Source organism: Rousettus aegyptiacus, unplaced genomic scaffold, assembly GCF_014176215.1.
Source record: "Rousettus aegyptiacus isolate mRouAeg1 unplaced genomic scaffold, mRouAeg1.p scaffold_m13_p_18, whole genome shotgun sequence".
NCBI classification, from domain to species: domain Eukaryota; kingdom Metazoa; phylum Chordata; class Mammalia; order Chiroptera; family Pteropodidae; genus Rousettus; species Rousettus aegyptiacus.
Genome location: NW_023416293.1, coordinates 16281487 through 16303862, shown reverse-complemented (window position 1 = coordinate 16303862; position 22376 = coordinate 16281487). Strand labels below are relative to the sequence as shown.

Sequence of the window (22376 nt, the reverse complement as noted above, 5' to 3'; positions counted from 1 at the left end):
GAGCCCTCCCATCCGTGTGACAGCCCGCCCCGCCGCGGGTGGGATGCAGACGGGTAGCTGCTCCTACCTTTCGTTGGCCTAAGTTGGCCAAACCGGTTTTTTCCCCAAGAGAAGAAAAGTGAAATTTGCAACTGGTTCCTCCTGGTTAGGGAGGGGGGCGGGGGCGTGACATGCCCCATAGTCCCCCCTTCCTCCCCGGTCTGTGGACGCACGGGCTTCAGCCTCAGAACTCGCAGGGGAAGGCGTGTGACCACCAGGAGCGTCCAGCCCATCCGAGCCCAGAGCAGCGGCCGGGGGCCCTGGGGGGCCGTGCTTTGGCACTCACCAAGTCTCCAAGCTGAGAAGCACGTCCGTCCACCCCGAGGGCCCCGCTTGGCACTGAGTGGGCGGATCGGTGGGCAGGTGTTTGTGCCCGGACGAGGATGACGTGGAGCAGGATGGAGTGAGGAACAAGAAGAACTCTGGAGGCAGAGTTTCAGGGTGAACAAGAGTGAGTTGGAGGGGGGAGGCGTCGTGGGTTATAGCTTCGAACACATTAGATTTTGTCGCTTCTGACTCATCGTGTGCCCTTAGGCAGGTCGCTCGCCTCCTGGGTTTATGAGGCGAGGTGTCAGGGTGGAGCACCCATCTCCCGTCTCCCATAAGGTCTTGCGGTGTGTCTGAGAGTTGGGGGGGGGGGGCGACTGGTCCTCAGAAGGCTGGACAGTGCCCTCCGGCCCAAGGAGGGAGAGACTGTTTCTTGGCGGCCCCACCACGGGATGAGTGAAAACGCTGCTGGTGGGCCCGGGGGAGCCGCGGTGAGCCACGGTGTCCGTACGCAGTGGCAGCGGGCGGGGACTGTCCAGCCGCTCTGCAGCCAGACGCCGAGGCTCCCCCTGGGATGTGCGGCAGCCGGGCCGGAGCTCGCAGGCTCAGAGCGCCCCATTCGGGCTGGGCCGGCGCAGGGGTCTCTGGGTGCCAGGCTGCAGGGGCTGCCGGCCCCTCGAGGAGTGGCAGCGCGGTGGGCATGTGTTGCAGGGCTCAGGGGCAGAGCATTGGTCTCGACGTCGCCGGCATCAACGTTTCATGCAGGTGACATGCCATGTCTGTTCCTCACATGGAGTTTTGCCAGTGACGTGTTTACCTTCCGGTTCACCTGCTCCCTGGGCTCGCTCCGCGTTTCACTTTGATGGGAGACCCTGAGCCAGGGCCTCCAGCGACAGGCAGCCCACTTGGGTTTCCTCAGGCCACTTACCAAGCGGGAGGTCGTCACTCGCGTGGTGTTCAGTGTCCCAGAGGCTACGCGTATGTCCTCACCGGGCCCCAGCGCCCCAGCCTCTCTGAGGGGTGCTGGAGATGTGACCCCGCCCCCTGCAGGCCACGCCGTGTCCCAAGGCTCACGCGCAGCTCAGGCCACCAGGCAGCCCCGTCCTCAGAGGGGACACACATCGCCTCTTCCTGAAGCCACGCTGCTGCTGGCAGTGTGCCCAGGGTCACACGCGGTGTGTGCGAGTGTGCGGCGTCGATGTTCTCACCGAAGTGATGTTCAGGGCGTGGCGATGAAGCGCAGTGTTCTCGTGGAAACCTGCGGGGGGCCGGAGGGGGCCGCAGTCTCCCTGAACCACCCCCGCATTCCCCAGCGGTCCCCTGCGGCCCCCTGCAGCCCCCCACCATCCCCCGAAGTCCCTCGCCGTCCCCCGAAGTCCCCCGCCGTCCCCCGCAGTGGGCGCTGCGCGTCCGAGGTTCCCGTCCACGTCCGCGCTGGGGCCAGCCGTGGGGCGCGACAGGGCCGGGAGGAAGCGCGCGTCTCATTTTCTGTAACTAAGTGATTTTCTCCGTATAATTTAAACACGCACAGGTTTGGGGAGGATTATTTTCAAAATATTTCTTCTGTTTACTGAATTTAAAGTGCACGTACATCTGTGCGGATTCACACGTTCACGTGTAGTTTCGTAACCGAAGAATGAAAGGAGGGGACCGGGAGCACGCAGAGCCGCCCTGCGCGGGAGCCGCTGCACGGCGTGGGCGTTTGCCGCGCTTTTATGTTTGTCGGTTGTTAACGTAAAGTTTTGTATGTGGCTCTTTCCACATAACATTGAACCGTGAACCCCCAACGTCACGCGTATCTTTTAAAGACGCGTTTGGGCTGCGTGACACTCACGCTGCCGTGTTCGCCGGGCGCGCCGTGCCCCTGCCCGCCCGGCCGCCAGACGCTGTCAAGGCTTTTTCGTTCTTGCCGGTGATTCTCTTTCCGTAGATTCTTCCAGAGCGAAAGTACTGAGTCAAGTGACTCGCGCGGCCAGGTGTTCTCGTCGGGGTTCCGAGGGGGGTGCGTCCGCCCAGCCCCCCGCAGCGCGGAGTGTGCGCGCGGTGCGCACGCGCACGCGCACGCGGACCGCTTCCTCACGTGCTGCGCAGACGCGGTCCCCGTTCGTTTCCATCCGTCGCTTCGCACGTGCCCATCTTACCCAGCTCAGCTTCCCGAGCGCCGGAAGCTCCGCCCCTCACCCTCCCGGTCCCCTCCCCAGGCCGGCACCCAGTGCGAACGGAACCGAATACACTCCTTTACTGGAGCGACAGAAGGTTGTTTTGTGCCAGATAAGAAACCTCGGAAAGCTGTTCAGCAAAGCTCAGCATCCTGTGATTCAAATCAACAGAGCACAGCGCAAAGCCGGCTAGGGGCGTGTGTGATCAGTGGATGGAGCGCGTCGCGTTTCAGACGCGGAGCTGGCGGGCGGCTGGCGGGCGCTCTCCCGCCCCGCACGCTCGGTTTGGAGGAGCAGCTCCAGGAGGATGCTTTCGGTTCACGCGCCGCACTTTCACGAAGAGCGCTGAGGGCCGGCGCGGCGGTGTGCCGCGCGCTCGGCCCGGTTCTCAGTGTTGGTGGCCGGCCTCGGAGTGCGGGCAGCCACCTCCGCTGTGCGGGTGGCCGCCCCGCACCCAGTGCTGGACACGGGCGAGGAGCCAGGCCCAGCAGCAGGGAGGGTCCCCGACGGTACGTTTTGAAGGCTCTGGCCTGCCAGGTGTGTATTATAAGATGCTCAGTTTCCCTTCTGTGACGGCCAGTGTCACCAAACCTTTATTTAAAGAATAGAACAGGTTATTTTCCATCATTTAAAAATGAAAATTGCAGAAGTGCAGTCCAGAGCAGTCGGCACTAACTGGAAAGGCTGTCTTCGTTTTGCTGTGTTTGCTGAGGTGCAAAGGCCTCAGCTTAGCTGATCGCTGGGCGTGTCTGGCTTCCCGCTGCGTCACCTGTGTCAGGGGCCACGTTGCTGGGAAAACGCAGCGGCCAACAACCTGCTGAGGGAGAGGGGTGCAGGGCACCTCGCTCTGTCTCTTTCCGACTTAAAAGATTTGGTGGGAATGGTCAGTACCCACCGCTGCTGTTCTGTGTTCCTGAGAAAACTTCCACGATCAAAATATTCCATTTAGCAAGAAGGGTCTTTGTTTATTCTACTTTTGATGTACAAATGGATGGATGGATGGACAAGGAATTGGCTTATTTTTTATTGACACACGAAAAGTTAAAAACTTAAATACAGCGATGTTTCTAAAATAATTTGAAATAGAAGTTACAGTTGGGCTGAGAGCGGGGCCTGACTGGCAGTGGCTTTGGGCTTCTTCCTCGCCCTCTGAAACTGTTTGCCTCTCGCAGACTCAGCTCAACTGTTGCAAGTCGGTTTACAGCTTCGTGCTCCTATTCTTTGTGCATAAATCTGCTAGCAGTTGCCACGTTATATTTTGGGAATATGATTGTGCTCCTTGGAGATACTTATAATGTACCTTACTCATATTAACTGCTTAATTTTAAGTTGATTAGTTTATCAATAAATATTCATATGTAAGTGAATTTTATAAATTTGTGAATCAAAATTTTCAGCTAGCTAATATTTTGAGAACATGGAAATAAACAGTTTGCATCTAGATTTCATTGGCCCTTTAGAGTAGTCCTTTGAAGCAGGGATGTTTGATTTGAGTACACAGATAGGAACTGAGGCTCGGGGTGGAGAGTGCCAGCGGTCTGGGCACTCGGCAGAGCCATGCCCTAGTGCAGATGGGTGTGTGCGTCTCAGAACCTGGGCTTAGAGGATGGCGACAGGTAAATAGGCTGGTCCGAAACGGTGTGGGGGAGCATACGGTGAGCAAAAGGTGCGTGGGATGCTGTGGGGGCCCAAAGCGAGACCACTTAGGACCAACGTTAAGATTCGAGAAGGCCTCCAGAGAACCCAGTGTGTGAGCTGAGGTCTGTCTAATGACACTTGCTGGCAAGGGAGGGCTGGGGGAGAGGTCTTGAAGAGTCTACAACCGGGAGTGTGGGCAGATGTCCTCACCTAAGGAAAGGGAGGTCAGCGTGCCCTGAGTTCCTGCAGCTGCTCGTGGACCATGCCGTGAGTGACCTGTGCCACCGGGAAGCAGTCTGGCTTTATGCTTAGGGAACTGGGGGACTGTGGGAGGGTCTTGTGACAATCTCAGAAAAATAAGGCAGTGGTTCTCGCTTTGGTGGTGACAGTTGAGATACAGTGACGTCTCCATGAATTTCAGAACGTTCAGAAGGTCAGGTCGAGGGGCCTCGGATTGGATGTGGACTGTGAGGGGAACACGGGGCGGGGGGCGGCCCTGCTCCTGGGCTGGGGGAGGGGAGCCGTGCCAAAGGCATGGGCGGGAGGACGTCAGCGATCACAGATCATGGCTCAGCCGGGCAGAGTTGCCTGTGAGACATCACGGGGCGAGCGGATAGATTCGAGTCATCAGCAGAGATAGCATCAGAAACGACTGGAATTGGACAAGGCCGTGCCCGGAATTAGAAGAGAAGGCCGCTGAGCATGAGCCTCGGGGCGCATGCGCTGCACGGGAGGCGCGCGCTGGGAAGCTGAGGAGTGAGGAGCAGGAGCGCCGGGGTCGCAGTCACGTGCCCGGGTCGCAGTCACGTGCGCCGCGCGCTGCGGGGCGCTGCGGTCTGCGCCAGCTCACTTCGGGGGCTGGGTGTGCGTTGACGCCGAGTGCGGCTCCGGGGCTCGGGGCTCCGCAGCGGGCCGGGCCCTGCCCCGCGCCGGCGGAGCGGGCAGCGGCCTCACCCAGCGCCGCACTGGCTCCCGTCCCCGGACCTGGGCCCCGGCCCTTCCTTCCAAGGCGGAGGCGCGGCGCGCGGTTCTGATGCAGACCGAATGCTCCAGGCACTTCTTATTCCCATGAGAAAATCCTCGGCTATACCCAGAGCGGCCCTAAAGCATTGATCTTTGGTACCACCCCGATGTTAATCAAGATAAATGTCTAAGAACGAATCTCATGTCCAGATCGTAGTCCAGACTATGGTTATTATCGAGCATCTATATGCACTTAGGAGCATTATTCCTTAGCAATAGCCTCCTTATCAGATTGTCTCGTATCCTTGATTTAGTCGTCTTCTGTGGTATGAATTTGAGTTAATGGATTGTTTTATAGCTCTGCAGCCATAACTTCACTTAATACCAGGCCAAATGTACCTGAACTTGGCGGTTTTATGGGAAATGCAGTTCGTGTGATTAGACGTGGAGCCTGAGCAGGAGCCCGGCCGAGCCCGCACTGCCTGCGTGGCCCCGGGGACCGAACGCAGGCGAAGTCCATCGCCTAACCCCTCTCCCTGGCCCTTGCTCCCTGCCGGCTCTGCGTGTCGGTGCTACAGGTGGCGGAGTGTGAGTGTGAGAAATAAGCACTTTTAACGGTACTTAGACTTTTATTATAAATCTTCCATATCATTCCAGCCATTTTTTCCCTTGAATGAGGTCATAATTTGTGCATTTTGTGGTTTTCAATCCATTTGCTACAGCTGCAGTCCTGATCAGCGGCCCAGTTACAGCTGTAATATTGGTCTTAAAGGCTCACTGATTCTCATGGAAAACGTTGAAAAACATTCCATTTAAAGACAATTATTCTTAAATCTTACGTTTTCTCCATTTTTGCTCTATCCTTTAAAAGTTATTGGCTAGATTATCAGCATGAGGACAGATGACTCTTCCAGGCCGCCGGTCGCTGCATCCCCAGCCATCCCTCACCCGCGGTCACCCTGTGACTTGTCACGTCACGCTGGTTCACATGTGATTTTAAGGGCCTACAGTGTGCTAGGGACAGGTTTTGATTTTCACTGGGGAGCAAGAGCCATGGAATTTGATGAAGTGTAAGAATAATTGGAAACTATGGACCATGGGGGTGGGGTGGGGAAGTGTCCTGACATTAACCATGAACTTGAAGAGGAAGGAAGGAAACTGTGGAAGCGAGCTGGAGGCCCGCTTGAGTCAACAGTCGTCCTGAGGTGGCCTCTGCACCTCCCGGCCTGGCAAGTGGTCAGCATCTCCGAGGGGGAGCCGACTGGAGGGGCTCGTTCTCGCCGCTGGGTGGGCCTCACTGCAGAGTGTTGGTCTCTTCTTTTTATTTTTAAAAATGTTTCCTAGCGAATTAAATCTTTCTCTTTTTATTGAGGTATAGTGGATGTGCAACATAATGTTAGTTTCCATGTGCGACGTGGCGATTCAGTGCGGACGCGCACTGGGAAATGCTCGCCACGGCGAGTCGACACCCATCACCACACAGAGTCGCGACGTTTTTCTCATGGTGAGAACGCTCACCGTCCACTCTTCGCGCCTTTCTGATGCGCCACACAGTGTCACCAGCCGCAGCCACCGTGCTGCACGTTGCGTCTCGGACCCGTTTGCTTTATGACTGCGAGTCTGCATCTTTCGACCCCGGCCCCCTCTTCCCCACCACCTGTCCCCGGCCTCTGGCGACGGCCAATCCGTTCTCTGTATCTCTGGGTTCATTTTTGAAAGAAGATCCTTCATATACATGAGATTGTGCAGCATTCGTTTTTCCCTGTCTGACTTAGTTCTCTTTATAAAATCCTCAGAAAGGAACCAAAGGGCTCTTCCTTTTTCTTTGCTATGTAATTGTTTAAACCATACCACGTTAGCAGTGTGCGTTCATTCAGTCATGAGGTTTTTTAGGCAGGTGGTAAGTTTAGGTACTCTCAGGATGAATTTAGGTGGAGGGAGCAGGTGGGGAGGGTGGTGGCTGTTTGCATACGTGGGGTCCCTGTTAGGTTACGCCTTCTTAATAGTCCATGAAATAGCACTTTTGCTGTTTGAGGAAAATTACTCTGGCTTATTTTGTTTTAAAGAACTCTGCATTTGCCAGTCTAAAACTGTCCAAACCAGTTTTCTTACAATCTTTTAGAATTAAGAAATGAGGTGAAATCACAGAAAGGAAGAACAGGAGTGGACGCGCAGCCGTTGGGTGCAGAGATGGTGTGGGGGCCGTAGGTTCATAGGGCTCCATCTCTAACTGGGACTTGGGGCCCAGGTGTCCTTGGCCAGGTGCTGTGTTTGTGTGGTTTCCACTGCTGTCCTGTCCTGGGGTGGGACCACCCACCTCCCCAGGAAGCTGGCGTGATGCCTAAGGAAAAACGGAGGTCTGCAGTCGGCTGCTCCGCCTGACTCGGGAGACAGAGGCTGATGGCAGAACTGGCCATTTAGGCCTCATTATTTCTCATCGTGTTTGGGAACGGGCCTTCGGCCCGTTTCGGTCCAGGCTTGTTCTAGCTCATGCTTCAGATTTTTACCTCCTGCATCGTTTTCCTTCCCGCAGCTCTCCCCGCGTAGAGCCTGTGCCGTTTCTTCTAGATGCCTTGAAGCTGTTGATTTTAATTCTTCCTGTGTACTGTAATACTTTTTAAATTGCATATGTTAATATCTCTAATCTGTCTTAAAAGCAAGTGCTATAATTGTTTCGAAGTGTTTTATTTTTATCACAGTATTAAAGGCGTATTTTAGGACTATTTTTAAATGGAAGGCGCTGTCTATAATACGTTATTTAGTAATATTTAGGAGCACTTTTAAAAAGGAAGGTGCCATCTGTAATTCCATCCTGAGAGTCCCTCTGGGGAGCCGTGGCAAGCTGGCGGGTGTGGCCGGGTGCAGAACAGCGGGAAGGGGGTCTCCCGCGGTTCTCATGCAGCGTTCAGCGTATTCGGCAGCGGCCACATCGGGTTTTGGCTTTGAGCACTTCGGACCATTGGTGGCACACATAAATCGTGTCGCGGGGTGGGTGATTCCCTATCGTGTCAGAGCAGGCGTCTTGCCCCGGAGGCTCTGGTTTCGATACTGGATTCAGATGCCAGAGCGATAATTCTCTGTTCATCCATTCATAGACCGGGCAGTCTGTGCAACACAGGGCGAAGTAGCCGTGGTCGCAGAAGCCACTGTCTCTGGTCTTTAATTATAAACACAGTCTCTTCGAACATTTTAGATGGGTCTGGACTACACACAAATCGAACTCAAGCTGAATAAATCCAAAAAGTAGGCTTGAACAACTGAGAAGTCCTGGGGGTTGAACTGGGCAAGACTCCACCCTTAGGACTCGTTCTTTCCCTCGCCTGGCTCTGCCTCCGCGCTGTGGTCCCCGTGCTCGGTCCCATCAGCGAGGCGAGCCCCACGTGTGGACCGCACACTCTGGCCTGAGCCCTGGGCAGGACCTCAGCCCGCGTGCTGGAGCAGCTGTCTCTGCCGGGCTGTGGTTGGCCCAGCTTGGCTCCAGGGCTCATCCCTCCACCAATCACTGTGGCCAGGAGAGGCGGCGCCGTCATTGGTCCAGCCGGAACCACGTGGTGGGGGCGGAGTCAGCCCTGCAGCAGTGAGAGGGTGCAGCAGAGGCGCAGCGCCCGGGAACCGGTGGGACGTCGCGGGAGGGGGGTCGAGGCGGGGGTTGGAGCAGCAGCAGCTGCCCCTGGAGCCCACGTTCTTACCACACACAAAATTAAAGTCGTGGAGAACCCTCGGAAGGTTTCTTGGGAAAGGGTTTTGTGCATGCTGAGTTCGCCGTAGGTTTTGTGCTTTTTGGCAAGACTAAATAAAATTCACAGTTTCGTCTATTTTTAATTGTTGCTCTTACTTACGTTTTAAAATAACCACTTGACGATACATTGGTGTCTTCCCTTTCTGGGAGAGCTCGGCAGGGTAAACGCTTCGTATCTTTGTTACCGATGGTGATGGAAATGCGAGGGGCGTGCGCGCCCAGGAGGTCGGCCCCGAGCGCGGTCGGAGCCCCGCGGCCTCACGGCGCTTCCCGGGTCGTTTTCCCAGAGTCAGTTGTTCAGCCCATGCAGGACTGAGTGCCAGTCCCAGTTTCAGGCTTTCTGTGTTGTGCCCGTCTGCTGGCAGGTGGCTTCAACCCAGAGCCGCCCCGCGGGGCGGAGTGAGTGGGCTGCCGGGTGGGCGGTGCCGGGCCGCCGGCCCCAACAGTGGTGGGCTGGGCCGCGCATGGCCAGTCGTGGCTGTGCCCTCAGCCTGCTTGCTGTGACAGCATGTGCTGCGGGACCGTTGGCGCCTTCCGTGTGTGCCACGGCACAGGAAAGGAAGGAAGCTGGGGTACGTCGTAACAGTCTTAGGGAGTGTTTGGTCTCCCGAGTAGGAGGGTGAGGGAGGTACAGAGCCGTGGCTAGGGCGGCTCTTTGCACTCCGAGTGCACGTCGCTGGTTTCAGGTAGAGATTGGTTACGCTTCTGCCCCTCGTCATGGTTCTCGGTCTTGTTCGATTTCCCATTCTCAGATCGGTTTTGGGGATTCGTGTTTTGCCAGAAAAACCATTGGTTTCACACTTGTTCCCATAGAGTTGCTCACGGTGCAATTCTTTTGTACTTAGACGGTTGACCCTGGAACAGCACGGTCTGAACTGCAGGTCCACTTCCCTGCAGATCTTTTTCAGTAAACACCTGCGGGGTTTTGTTTGGGCCCTTGGCTGGGCGCCCTGGGTGTGGATGGCCCACGGACAGCACGCCGCTCCGTAGAGGGGACCGGAGCATTATGGGTCTGGTACCCGCGGGGCCCTGGAGCCGGTCCCCCACAGCCACCCCGGGGCAGCTCGAGGTTCGGGGGGTCAGAAGTTGCCCGTGGGCGTGCGACCTGCGGGGGTCAGGACGCCACACCGCTTCCTCGTTCCGGCGTCGGCTGTTGGGGTCTTACTCTGCCGTGTGCGGCCAGGTCTCCTTTCCCGCTGCCGGACTGGTGTGTGATCCTTTCTTGTCTTTCTTCAGGCGTCAAAAGGAGTGTGTTCGTTTTCTTTCTCTCTTTTGAAAAGACCGCCTTTTGGATCCATGTGTCCTTTTTACAGCTTCCCCCCTGTTCTGTCAGCTTCGTTCATTCCGCTCTGGTTTCTTTTGGTGCGTTTCGTTCTTTCTCTGATTTCTTGAGGCGGTGAGAACGTAGCTCCTGTTCCAGAAACGACACACTTCAGTGGTTTGGGACTGGGTGCTGGGCAGGGCGCGGTCCTTCTGTAAGAGGACGCTCACGAAGTGATAGTGCGGAGCTAAAAATGAGTGTCACGTCGACGCCCGCTGCGCATTCGCGTAGCTCCGTGCCCACCATGAGATGTAACTCTTAAGCTTTCAGCTTTAGTGGAGTGTTCCGTGAGCAGCAGAGCTACCCGTGGGGTTTAAGGGTGACGTCGGGGCCTCGTGCAGCAATGCAGAGGCCATTCCAGCGGAGAGGTAGCAGGCAGAGTTGTTTTCTTTCTCATCTCAGTTGTCGCATTTTCAGTTTCTAGGAAAGGATTTGATAATAGCCAGAATCGTACAGGAAATAACCGTAATTCAGAGTCCTCCGTGACCCTCCTCAGCACAGCGATGCTGAGTGAAGCAGGTGCGACGCGGTCCTCCCTCTCCTCCTCTGGGAACACGGGCAGGCGCGGAGCCTCCGGTCGCTCATCCCGTCTCGTCCGCCACACCCTGAAATATCGTGTTTTCTCAGCTGGGCAGCTGCCCTGGGGACAGACAGCGTGTTGTCGTGCCCAGACTGATCTTTTCCGACGGAGGGAAAGCGCGCTGCCATCGTAAGGCAGCGCCTGCTCTTCCCAGAGGCGGCGCGGGTCCGTCTCCAAGCCCTCACGAGCCCACCTGCCGATCCCGCAGTTCCGAGGCTGTTCACAGTGTCTTTTATGCTTTGGTGAAGGCTGAGGGGAGTCACTATATTCTACCTTTGTTACCGTCATTATTTTCAGAAGAAGTAGTTCTTTCATTCTTATGCCAACAAGTAAGATTCCCAGACTGCTTGGAGTTGGGAAATGTTTTTGTCTAATTAAAGATAGAGCAAATTGGAAAACTTGCTCATAATTAAGGGAAGAGCTGATGAGGTCAGATCTGCCGACCACAAAGGTAGATTGGATGGCGGTGTTTCGTCTCTGCGCTGTTATCTGGCCTGGTGTGTTTGGCACGTCGCCGAGGCACAGTGAGCTCAGCCGGGAAGCTGTTCTCTACCAGACACCAGGTTCTTGGGGACCCTCGCGCCGTGAACGACGTGTTCGCACGTGCCCGTCAAGGGCAGGAGGACTTATTAAACAGCACGTCGGCGCCTGGCATGCGCCCTTCTGCTGCTGGACATTTTGAGTTTATTTTGAAAGAAAGTATGATAATATTCAAGCAGTTACCTGCCCTCTGTGTTATTCTCATACTAATCGCACTGTTGCTTGATTACCTAGTTTAAGGCAGGTAGTGTGACACCAGGGTGAGAGGCGTGGTTCCTGGCCGGGCGGAGTTTGAAGTGAGCCAGTGGAGGAGACTGGGGGGCCAACCGGAAGCTCAGGCTCTAAGGGCCACTGCCCAGACAGGTGTGGGCGCCCTGGGAGAGGGTGCCGCTGGGCTGGGCTGTGACGTCCAGCTGGCCGGGTAGCGCAGCGGGGGAGTGAGCCAGAGAGGGGCAGGAGAGCCCGCGGTGCAGACACGGGGCTTCGCGACAGCGGCGCTGGGGTTCGGGGACGGGCGGCAGCGGGGGACACAGACAGCTGTGAGCAGAACGTTTGGAACTGGAGCCGTGGCGAGCGTTAATGGCTGTTTTCTGATTTTGACATTCAGGTGAAGGAGGCACTCCGGCCAGATGTCTGAAGGGACGCTTCTGGAAAGGACGGAGGTTTACACGATCATCGCCGCCGAGAAGCAAGTTGGTTTCGGAGAAGCCGTGCTCTGAGGATGTGGTTTGCTTTCGGTTGACAAGAGAAGATACCACTGTTGTAAATGACAACGTCATTGGCTCTACGTCAGTCTCCCCGGTGAGACCTGGCGCCCTGGCCCAGTCGCCATGAGTGACCTGAGGCCGCCGCAGGAAGAAAAGCACAAGCCCGGCAGAGCCTCTTCAAGGCTCCAGGGCCCTCCCAGAGTCATGCAGTGCGATGACTATTTTGCTCGAAAATTTAAAGCCATTAATGGCGGCATGGGACCCGCCACCTCTTTGAGCACCTCAAATTCCAACGAGAGTGCCGGTCCAGCCAACGGCACCCCGGCCGTGCCCAAGATGGGCGTGAGGGCGCGGGTGTCCGAGTGGCCGCCCAGGAAGGACTGCCCCAAGGAGCCGGCCTGCCGGGCGCCGTGGGAAGGCCGGTCTCAGGCCAGTTACGACAGCGTCAGCTCCGTCATGCCCAGCGGGCCGGGCGAGCAGCGCGAGGGTCCGCCGGGGGAGCGGCTCCGCCTGGACCGCGTGGAGGCGCAGTACGTGGGGGGCGACGTCTCCGTGCAGTCCCCGCAGAGAGGCCTGCACCCCATACGGCAGAGGAGCAACAGCGACGTCACCATCAGTGACCTCGACGCCGAGGACGCGCTGGACCAGCACGCGGTGAACCCCAACACGGGGGCCGCGCTGCGCCGCGAGTACGGCAGCACGTCCTCCATCGACCGGCAGGGCCTCTCGGGCGAGGGCTTCTTCGCCGTGCTCGGGGGCCGCCGCGGCGAGGAGCGCGCCCCCAGAGCCGCGGCCCCGCTCGGCTTCCCGGGGGCGTTCCGCGGCGTGTCGCCCAGCCTCCGCGCGGCCGCGCAGATTTCCAGGGGGGAGTTCGTCCGCATCTCAGGACTAGACTACGCGGACGGCGCCCTCCTCGTGGGGCGCGACGCGGACAAGCCGCTCAAGCGGCGCTTGAAGTCGGAGTCGGTGGAAACGTCCCTCTTCCGAAAGCTGCGGACCGCCCGAAGTGAGCACGAGACGTTCCGGTTCACGTCTGAGCTGGAGGACGGTCGTCTCGAGCGGGGCGTGCGCCCCTGGAATTGTCAGCGGTGTTTTGCACATTACGACGTCCAGAGCATTCTGTTTAACGTCAACGAAGCCATGGCCACGAGGGCCAGCATGGGCAAGAGGAAGAACATGACCACGGGCGCCTCCGCGGCCTCGCAGACCCAGACGCCGGCGGCCCCGCCGGGGAACGGCGAGTCCCCCCTGGGGAGCAAGGAGGACCTCAACTCGAAGGAGAACCTGGACGCCGATGAGGGCGACGGGAAGAGCAACGACCTGGTGCTCAGCTGCCCGCACTTCAGAAATGAGACGGGGGGCGAAGGGGACCGGCGGCTCGCCCTGTGCAGGGCCAGCTCCGCGCCGCGCAGCTCGGGCGGAAGCTGCTCCTTCGAGTCCTCGCTGAGCTCGCACTGCACGAACGCGGGCGTGTCTGTGCTGGAGGTGCCGCGGGACAGCCAGCCGGTGCGCAGGGAGAAGCTGAAGCGCTACGTCATCGAGCACATCGACCTCGGGGCCTACTACTACCGCAGGTTCTTCTACGGCAAAGGTGAGGGGCCCCCGGGGCCGCGGCCGAACCCCGCTCTAGGAATCCCCACGTCCTGCCCTTGCTGACTTGTCACCTCCCTTCTGCCCCCTGCCACCTGCGAGCGTCAGACTTGGTGTAGGTTTGCCGCTTGCGCGACACCTCCCCTCGTCAACTCCGTGAGTCCTCTGGGGAGGCCCTTACGCTGTGTACGGTGCGTGACCTGGCGGCTTTTCCCCCCTAGTCTTTTCTGTGTGTTTTTCCCTGCGCCTTCGCTCCGTCTCTCCGGGCGCAGGCTCCCCGCTCCTCCCGCATCGCCGTGCGCACCGGGAGCGTTCAACGAGCCTTCGTCGAAAGGACGTATGAATTAGCACGACGGGCAGATTTAGTCGTCTTCCAGTCTGCAAATGAGCTGAAAGGCTGGGATACAAATAAGTCTTCGTGGTGCGATTTAACAGATTCTCTGATCACCTGTAAAATAAATGATGTTACATTGTTTTATATCTTCAGCTTCGAAGGATTCGTTCCTTGGAAGTCACATAGCTAAATCTTCAAAATGTATTTTAAATCCTTTAAGTAGGTGCCCTCAGTTATTCCGAGGACACGAGCGTCCTCCGTCTGAGACGTGGGAGCGGCGGGTCCCACGCACGAGCGGGTGACGGCACTCGGGCGCCGCCCCCGCCTCTGCCCCGCCCGTGCAGGCCAGCGCGCTCTGCGGGGCTCCGGGCCCCTGTTCAGTTTCATCTGCCTCCCGTGCCCCGTTCCCGGTGTCAGCTCTTGGAGCACTTCAGAAGGCCACGTGAGCCCAGCCCGGTCCTTCACGGAGAAGCGTCTGGCACACGCGTGGATGGCTGCGATCCCGAGGGGACCCTTAGCCCCTCGGGCGTGGACGAAGCTGAGTCCACACCAGGGCGCAGGGGAGGCTGGCCTTTCCAAGGCCGGTTGTGCCCCAGGTGCCAGCCGGCAGCCCCTCCCGCGTGTGCCCGCCGTGTCCTGAGAGCGAATCCCCCGCAGGGCCCGCAGCGCCTCGGGCCGCGTCCTCTCCTGTGGAGACCTTCGGGGTCACTGCTACTTAAACTGCTCCCTCTCCCGGGCCTGCGTGAATGCACCCTTTTCTCAGTGGCCACCTTCATCATCACTATTTTTTTTTAATTTAATTTCTTTTTTAATGGCGACGTTGGTTAACTAAACGTCATCAGTATCTTAACTGAAGAACGATACTCATGCACACGTCTGCTCAATGGCCACCCAGACAGGAAGGCGCCTTCGGAACTCGGGCACTCGCCACAGCCCCTTTGTCCAGACCAGCCGACTCCGTGTGGCCGGGCACTGTCTGCTCTGCTGCGGGCGGGGGTGTCCCTCGTCCTGACCGTGGTTCGAGGCGCCTCACGCAGATTGTAGGAAGGACGTCCCCGGGGCTCCGCGCTGGCCGACGGGGCCCCGGGGGTCCGTCCCTGCGGCGAGGCTATGTCGACGTAGCCTCGCAGCACCAGAGATTTTGCAGGAAAGAGCGGGAAATGGGTGAGACAGTAAACTAAGCATTTGTAGACACAGTCAGAGCTCAGCAGCCTCGCGACCTTTCTCCTGTTTCCCCTCTGTCGCTGCAGTTTTGCTTAAGACCGTTAGGTGCTCTGGCGACGTTGTGAGCAGAGGTGTCTTTGCCACCCCTCTGGTCGCCACGATGGACCTGACCAGACCGAGTGGCTGAGTAGGTCGCCCCCTCGCCCAGTCAGAGGCGACTTCGCAGCTGGGGGAGCCGCAGTGAGGTTCCGGTCCTCACTTTCTGGGACGGGACATTCTCTGGAGCTGCTAGTCACGTGATACCAGGAGCTCGACTTTGGGCGGGTGGGCGGGTCCTGCTGCCCGCGAACCTGTGAAAAGCAGGAGAGGAGGAAGTCACGAGATGTTGGGGGACATCTCTTTGGAAGGAAGAGGCGATCGCATGCCCGCAGCCCCGTGTGCCCGTGGCGACGCCTCTGCTCCCTGTCCCTCCGTCTGACACCGCTGTCTCCCGCTGCAGAGCACCAGAACTACTTCGGGATAGACGAGAACCTGGGCCCTGTGGCGCTCAGCATCCGCAGGGAGAAGGTGGAGGACGCCAGGGAGAGAGAAGGGTCGCAGTTCAACTACCGGGTGGCGTTCAGGACGAGCGAGGTAAGGGGACGTGGCGGCTGTCCCCGGCCGAGCCTTCGACGGGGCGCGTTAGGGTGTTCCGGGTAGGGATTGCTTTTTTTTCTAGCGTTAGTTATTACAACATTTAAGATCATTGAAGGGCTTACACCTTTTTATCTCAAGTAAAAGGTTTGGAAACTTATCGTGATGTCAAGTGGCAGCGATTCAGCCACCACCTGGCGTGAGAGGGAGGGCGAAGGGGGGGCGCGCCAGGGTCTCAGGGCTGGGACAGAGAGGCAGACGCGAACCGTGCCGTTCACGTCGACACGGAAAGCGGCTCTGAATCCAGGGGAGACTCGGCCGGCCCGTTTGCCTGGTGTCCCTGCCGGTGCAGGAGCCGTCCACCCACACTGGCTGCGCGGGGACCAGCCAGGGCCTTGCTCGTCCTGCGCTGCGCACGCGAGAGCCGGCCGCCGGCCGCACAGGGCGCCACGCCCGCCCCGCCGCGAGGGCGCAGGCGCCGATTCGCATCCAGCCGCAGGTCCGGCTGCGCGCCGGGCTCTGTCCTCCTGACCGTCTTAGTCAGAGGGGCATCCGCTTGACAGGTGGGCTTGCGCGTGTGTTTTGGTTGACGGCTTCCAGATCAGGCGGCGAAGACTGAGCCCGCTGCTCGTCCCCTGCCGTGTGCTTGCTGCCTAGTATGGGTGCTCGGTGACCTGGGCTCCGTGACAGGTAGACGTGAGACAGAGCCTCCCCCTTGGCCTGACAGCTTTTAAGTTATAGGCCTGCCATGTTCAGTTAACACCCACTGGCCACGTGTGGCTGTTTAAACTGGAGGCATTTACGTAAAGTTATCAACGTAGTTCCCCAGTCACGCTCGTCGCATGCGGCTCGTGGCTCCCGTGGGAGTCAGAGCAGGCAGAGGGCACCCCGCCACTGCAGGAAGCTCTGCGGGCCCGGGCCCTGGGCTGTCACTCCGACAGCTCCCTGGAGTGGGAGGCGGGACCGGAACGCGGCCTCCTGACTTGGGGTGCCGGGGTTCCGCTCTCTTCACTTTAGAGCTGAGGCACGTGTCACAGTGGCGTCCCTGCGTTCATGACATCTTCGAGGACGTACCCCAACTCACGGGGCAGAAATCGGGGGCTGTGTTCTCAGTCCTGCCCGCGGGCGTCACTGGGTGTCCCCGGGCGTCCCCATTCAGCTCCAGGAAGTGTCCGCAGCGGAAGAGGCAGGGGCGTAACCGAGGGAGGAGGCGCAGAGGGGCGGGGAGGTGCGGTGGGGGCCGTCCGGTGGGGGGCCGTCCCCGGCCGCCGGGCCCCGTGGGCTCCCGCCTCTGCCGCCACTTCCCAGGGCCGCGGCCCGTCTCCTCACCGACGTCTCCGCTCTGTCCCCGCAGCTCACGACGCTGAGAGGAGCCATCCTGGAAGACGCGATACCGTCCACGGCCAGGCATGGCACCGCGCGAGGCCTGCCGCTCAGGGAGGTCCTGGAGTACCTGGTCCCCGAGCTGAGCACCCAGTGCCTGCGCCAGGCCCCCAGCTCGCCCCGCGTGGCGGAGCAGCTGCTCCGGCTGGACGAGCAGGGGGTGTGTGCAGCGCCGAGCTCCCCCGTGCCCCTCCCGTACGACCGCCTGTCTCGAAAGCCGAGACGCGTTTTCTCCCTGGCTTCTCCCAGACGTGCCTGTGCGCTCGTTAGGAGACCCGACATCTTTCTGCTGGGGCGCACCCCCGCTGTGCTGTGACCGGTGTCGTTTCACCAAGGTCCGGTGTGTCCCAGCCAGAAGAACAGGGCAGACTCGGGCCGATGAGGCGTCGGGGGCGTTTCTTCCAGGGCGTAAGACACTCACGCTGAGCCTTTCCGTGAACTACCGTTTGTTCCCGGTCGCTGTGCGCGAGGCCGCGGGCTCCCAGGCGGGGGTGAACAGCGTGAGGTTGGAACACTGCAGCCCGGACCTCGTCGGTCCCCAGGCCATGGGGACCCTCAGGGGAGGAGCACCGAGGCCTTTGCTCTGACCCGAGAACGCAGGTGCCCAGGTGCTGCCCGAGGCCACAGCAGGCGGGTTGGGATTTCAAGGGCCCGGAGGCAGAAGCCGTCCCGGGAGGACTGGCCATCGCAGGCCCCGGCGCCGGGGCCCCTGTGCTCCGCGGCACGGCGCGCTGCTTGCTCGGAGGCCGCAGGAGGAGCCATGGGTGCCGTGGCGCCCGTCCCGTCCCCATGCGGCACAGGGGCCCCGGCGGGGAGTGTCTCGGCCGCCGCTCGGTCCGTTCCAGCCGTGGCGGGGCCGCAGCCCTTTGCTGCAGCCACCATGTTGCTCCGGCCCCGGGGACCAGGGTGTCCCCCGAGTCCCGGTAGTGGCCCGCCTGCCTCGCAGACTGATCCAGGGGGCGGAGCTGGCGTGTGCCCGTGAGTGGTAGACGCGTGTGGGGCCGTGCGGTGCCGTGTGTGCGTGCGTGATGGGGTTCTCGCTGGGTCCGGAGCTCCTCTGGGACCAGCGGCAGGTGGCCTCAGAGGAGGCCAGACGGCTTGGCATGGGGTGCTGCACCGCCCCGAGGTGAGCGGCAGGGCAAGCAGGGACAGCTGCACAGGACAGCGTGAGGCCCGAGGGGGCGTATGATGCCGGGCGGGGGGAGCAGCGGGCGGCTGGACGCGTGGGGCTCCGGGGCCCGTGGGGCTCTGCGGTGTCCTGAGCCCGCGCTTGCGCCGTGTCAAGGCGGGTCCTCCTCAGGGCCCGGCCAAGCACCCGGGGAGGGCTGGGCCCCGTCCTACCCGATACGGGACGCGAAGCAGTCGTTCTGAGGCCACGTTAGAGCAGTGACACAGATTGGGACCATCACTGAGCTCGTTGACATCTGTGGTGAAAACTGCTAAATCACGAGTGTTTCCTTAATGGGCTTTAAGGCCCTGAAATGTCTTCTGTGGCACCAGGGGCAGTTAGCGTCTGTAATGAAGTAGCATTCGCGTTTTATCACGGGGAGTGGTTTTTGAAGGTGCTGGTCATTTGCACGAGGTGTGGTTCCTCGTTGATCCGGGTAGCCAAGTTGACAGGGACATTTACTCCCAGTGGCCGGCTGCTTGGACACGTTTCCTTGACCTCCTCAGAACTGGGTCGGACGGGTCAGAGGAAGAGGGCGCGGGCCACCCCGCCGCGGGTCCTCGTCACAGGCAGCTCGTCCGGGCAGAGGCGAAGAGGTGATGCATCTCCTCGGTCCCCACGGCAGTCAGGGCAGGCCAGGCCGTCGAGGACCGTTTCCTGGGGGACCCCGCCCGCTCAGCGCGGCCCCACCCCGCGCCGGGAGCGCCTCCTTCGCGCTGCCCGAGCAGGTGTCTGTCCCCTGCCTTTCCCGGGTCGTCCGCTGCGTTAGACGATGAGGACCAGGTGCTTTCGTCGCCACGCTGCTCCAGGAAACGGGTGCCATTTTGCCGTATTTTACAGAGGTAGTCGGCCGCGGATTTCGATGGAAGGCTCTGTTTCACAGCCCGGTGATAAAGGCGAACCGCGCTGTGGAGTGAAGCCTGTCGGGAATCGGTGACGTCTGCTGGTCTGTCAGGTCTTGCGGCTCGGGCTGCAGGTGGGAGAGAGAGGGCTCTGATTTCGTGAGCGCGGAGTCGTTCCTCGTAGGGGGTGGGAGGAAAGCTGTGGCCATGTCTCCGGCACGTCCCCAGCCTCGGGAGGGCCGGCCGGGGCTGCCAGCGTGGCACGGGGCGACGGTGGCGAGGACGGCAGCAGAGGCTCTTCCTCGGCTGCCACGGCCTGCCGTGCGCTTAGCAGACACTCTCCTTCCGCGCGTGTCAGAACCGCAGCAGTGAGTGGGGTTGCCCAGGCAGTCGCTTCTGTGGACCGAAAGCGTCGTTCTGTTGCTGCACGTAGATCAGCGTGCATCAGGGTTCTTTTCTTACCAGACTTTAATTTGAATTGTTTTTCATAGCTCATGTTTCAGGGACGTTCAGATAACGACAGGGAAAAGAAACCGCACTGGGGAGCGGAGAGGCACGACTTTCCAAGTCCGTGGCCTTTTCCTTCCTGACTTGGAAAGTGACACCCACCACTATGTGGAGGACACAGCTTACGCGTCCCCACAGCTGTGTGTTTCCGAGCAGGTGCCTGAGCGCGCCTGTCCGTTTCGGAAGCCGGGCGAACCCCACGCGCCCGCGCTGGTTTCCCAGGGCGTCTGCTCCCCCCCGCCGTGTTTTCAGGTTCCCGGCGTGGTCGTGTGCGTGTAGCGCTTCGTGACGGCTGCTCGTGCTGCCGTCTGGCCTGTTTGCTTGTGGGAATTGCCCTGCGTACTTTCCTGAGAACAGAACCTGTCCTTCTGTTGTTTTAATTTTACTGCAAGAAGCTCGTCCGACCCACTTCGCCGAGTAACTGCGTGTCTCGCATTGCAGCTGAGCTTCCAGCACAAGGTCGGGGTCCTGTACTGCCGGGCGGGCCAGGGCACGGAGGAGGAGATGTACAACAACGAGACGGCCGGGCCGGCCTTCGAGGAGTTCCTGGACCTGCTGGGCCAGCGTGTGCGGCTGAAAGGCTTCAGCAAATACCGAGCTCAGCTGGACAATAAAAGTAAGCTTCGCGTCGTGGGGGTTCCGGTCTCTGGAGGCAGGCACGTCCTGTGGGCCCGAGCGATTGTCCCCTCGAACAGCCCGACCGCCTCCGTCGTGCCCTCGTCCCCAGCGCGCCACCCGGTTCCGAAAGGCAAAACGCTGCCACGTTCGTCGTGCCAAGCTCTGGGGCGTGTTCTGTCATGTCTGGTCTCACGGTGCCACCTGCGGGGTTGGAGCGGCGATCCGAAGGCTGATGCGCCGCCTCTTCAAGGACCTTAATCGGGTCCCCTTACGTGGCACTGCGGTAGCCCTAACGTGCCAGCTTGGCCGATGAAAACACAGCTCCATGCCGTCCTGTGGTGTGCGAATTTGTCTTGTGTCTTCATTCGGGTAGTCACATTGCTTCTGGTCCTAAATGTTTCAGCTGTGTGTTTGTGCTGCGATGTAGCTGCCGTCAGCATCTGCAATGCCAGGCAGAGTAATTGTGTGTGTGTTGGAAAATTGTGCTAATTATCAAGCAGTGAATTGCTCGCCGCCTTCGCGAGAGACGAGCGGATGGATTCTCGCGTGGGAGAGGCCGGGAGGCCCCTGGCCCGCCGCAGTCGGCACGGGGAGGCGGCCCTTTTCCCTGTGGGAGCGTGAGCGTGGCCACGCCGGGATTAGAAGCAAGGTGGCCGGTGTCCAGTCAACGTGGGACCGTCAGTCAGGGCCGCCTGGGCCCCGTGCACCTGCCGTCACACTGACAGGGCAGACCGCAGGGCCTGGGGACGGTGTTCGCTCCACGGGCCCCTGCGCGTCCACGCAGGCCAGCGGTGGCGCTCGACCGCTGTGCCGAAAGCACGTTGCTCGTGCCTCAGATACGTCACGGGAGAGAGTGATCCGCGCCACGCCGTGAGGCCCACGCATTTTAAGGAAGTTTAACGAGACCTTCGCAGGCTTTTCTTCTTTTTTTCTGGCAAACGCTTCGTATCCACACACCACCCCCACCCCCCAGAGGTGCTGGCAGGCCACCCCGCAGGAAGGCCACCACACAGGAGTCGTTCCCGTGTGTGCCCCTCGTCTCCCTTCAGAGGGAGGGGGTGCCGAGGAAGCGATCTAAGAAATCTGACCTGTGCATTTTATGAAACCACAGCACAGAGAATGGAAATGTGCTCCTGGATGTAGAATTGTCCTCGGCTTTGAACTCACACTGTGACCTTGAGACGTCCTTGCTGCGTTAGAGATGTAGCACTCAGTCCCCAAGCTCCAAGACGTGGCAACAGAAGAACGAGACTGTGACATGTCGATCCAGATAACGAAGACGTCTTCAGCTTGTTTTCGTGAGCAAGGCCCTCTGTGATGTACAGAAAAGCCCCAGACATTCGTTTGGAAGGAAAAAGGTTTCTAAGGATGACCTTCTGCAAAATAGTCAAATAACATGACATCTGTCTCAAATAAAGACGGAAAATCTCCTTAAATTCAGGAGAACCGTGTTCTCGTTTTAGCTCCTCAGTCAAATCTCACTTTCTTTGTGAGGGAAATTCAGAGTGCCGGGCGACAGCCCCTGGAACGTCCCCCCCAGTTTTGAGGGGCACGACGCGATGGAGCAGGAGCTGGGGACGCCGGCCGCGAGGTGCGCGTGGACCCCGGGCCGGGGCGGCTCGCCCTGCGCCTGCCTGGACGCCGCCGCGAACAAGCGTGTCCGTCACCTCCCCCGCCACCAGGTGACGGGCGAGATCAAACGTTTCAGAATATTCGATTTCAGAAATTCGTCTTTTAAGACTTCTTGGGATAGGCAAGTTGCAGCACATTTTTAGAAATGGTTTTTGGAAGCATTTTTTCTTCTTTCATTGTAATTTCTTGTTGACTAGGCCCTTAAAGACCTGTCAGGATTCCCTCACTGACTTTCAATCATCGTAGTCACGCCGGGGGTCGCTGAACGTGCGGGCCGGGGTCACTTCCTCCTCCGACCTTCAGCGCTGTTCCCAGCCAGTCCGTCCCTCATGCCTGTGCCCACTCGCTCCCAAGCCCAGACACTGTCGGAGGCCTGAGCCGAGCCGCCGAGACGGAACGCTACGTTCTAACGTGAATGAAAATGGCAAGTTCGCATTAACAGATAGTTAAAGGTGAAAATGTCTTAATTTTGGCACCGCTTGTGAGACGGGCATCTCTCTGGCCGTCTGTCTGCAGGCCGATTTATCGATGCCGTGCGCGAACACTGACTAT

At 59.4% G+C, this 22376-nt stretch overlaps 1 protein-coding gene across 11 annotated transcripts in view; it reads left to right on the top strand.

The window, feature by feature from the left end:
- The window catches only part of SIPA1L2 (signal induced proliferation associated 1 like 2), a 151788-nt gene that overhangs the window by 72755 nt on the left and 56657 nt on the right, over positions 1-22376 (top strand). For all 11 annotated transcript variants that reach the window (XM_036235569.1, XM_036235573.1, XM_036235575.1 and 8 more), the window contains 4 exons: positions 11854-13544; positions 15541-15674; positions 17029-17217; positions 20016-20190. In XM_036235569.1, the coding sequence (XP_036091462.1) occupies positions 12077-13544; positions 15541-15674; positions 17029-17217; positions 20016-20190 (1966 nt within the window). In that variant the 5' untranslated portion in view covers positions 11854-12076. The remainder of the gene's footprint in view (positions 1-11853; positions 13545-15540; positions 15675-17028; positions 17218-20015; positions 20191-22376) is intronic.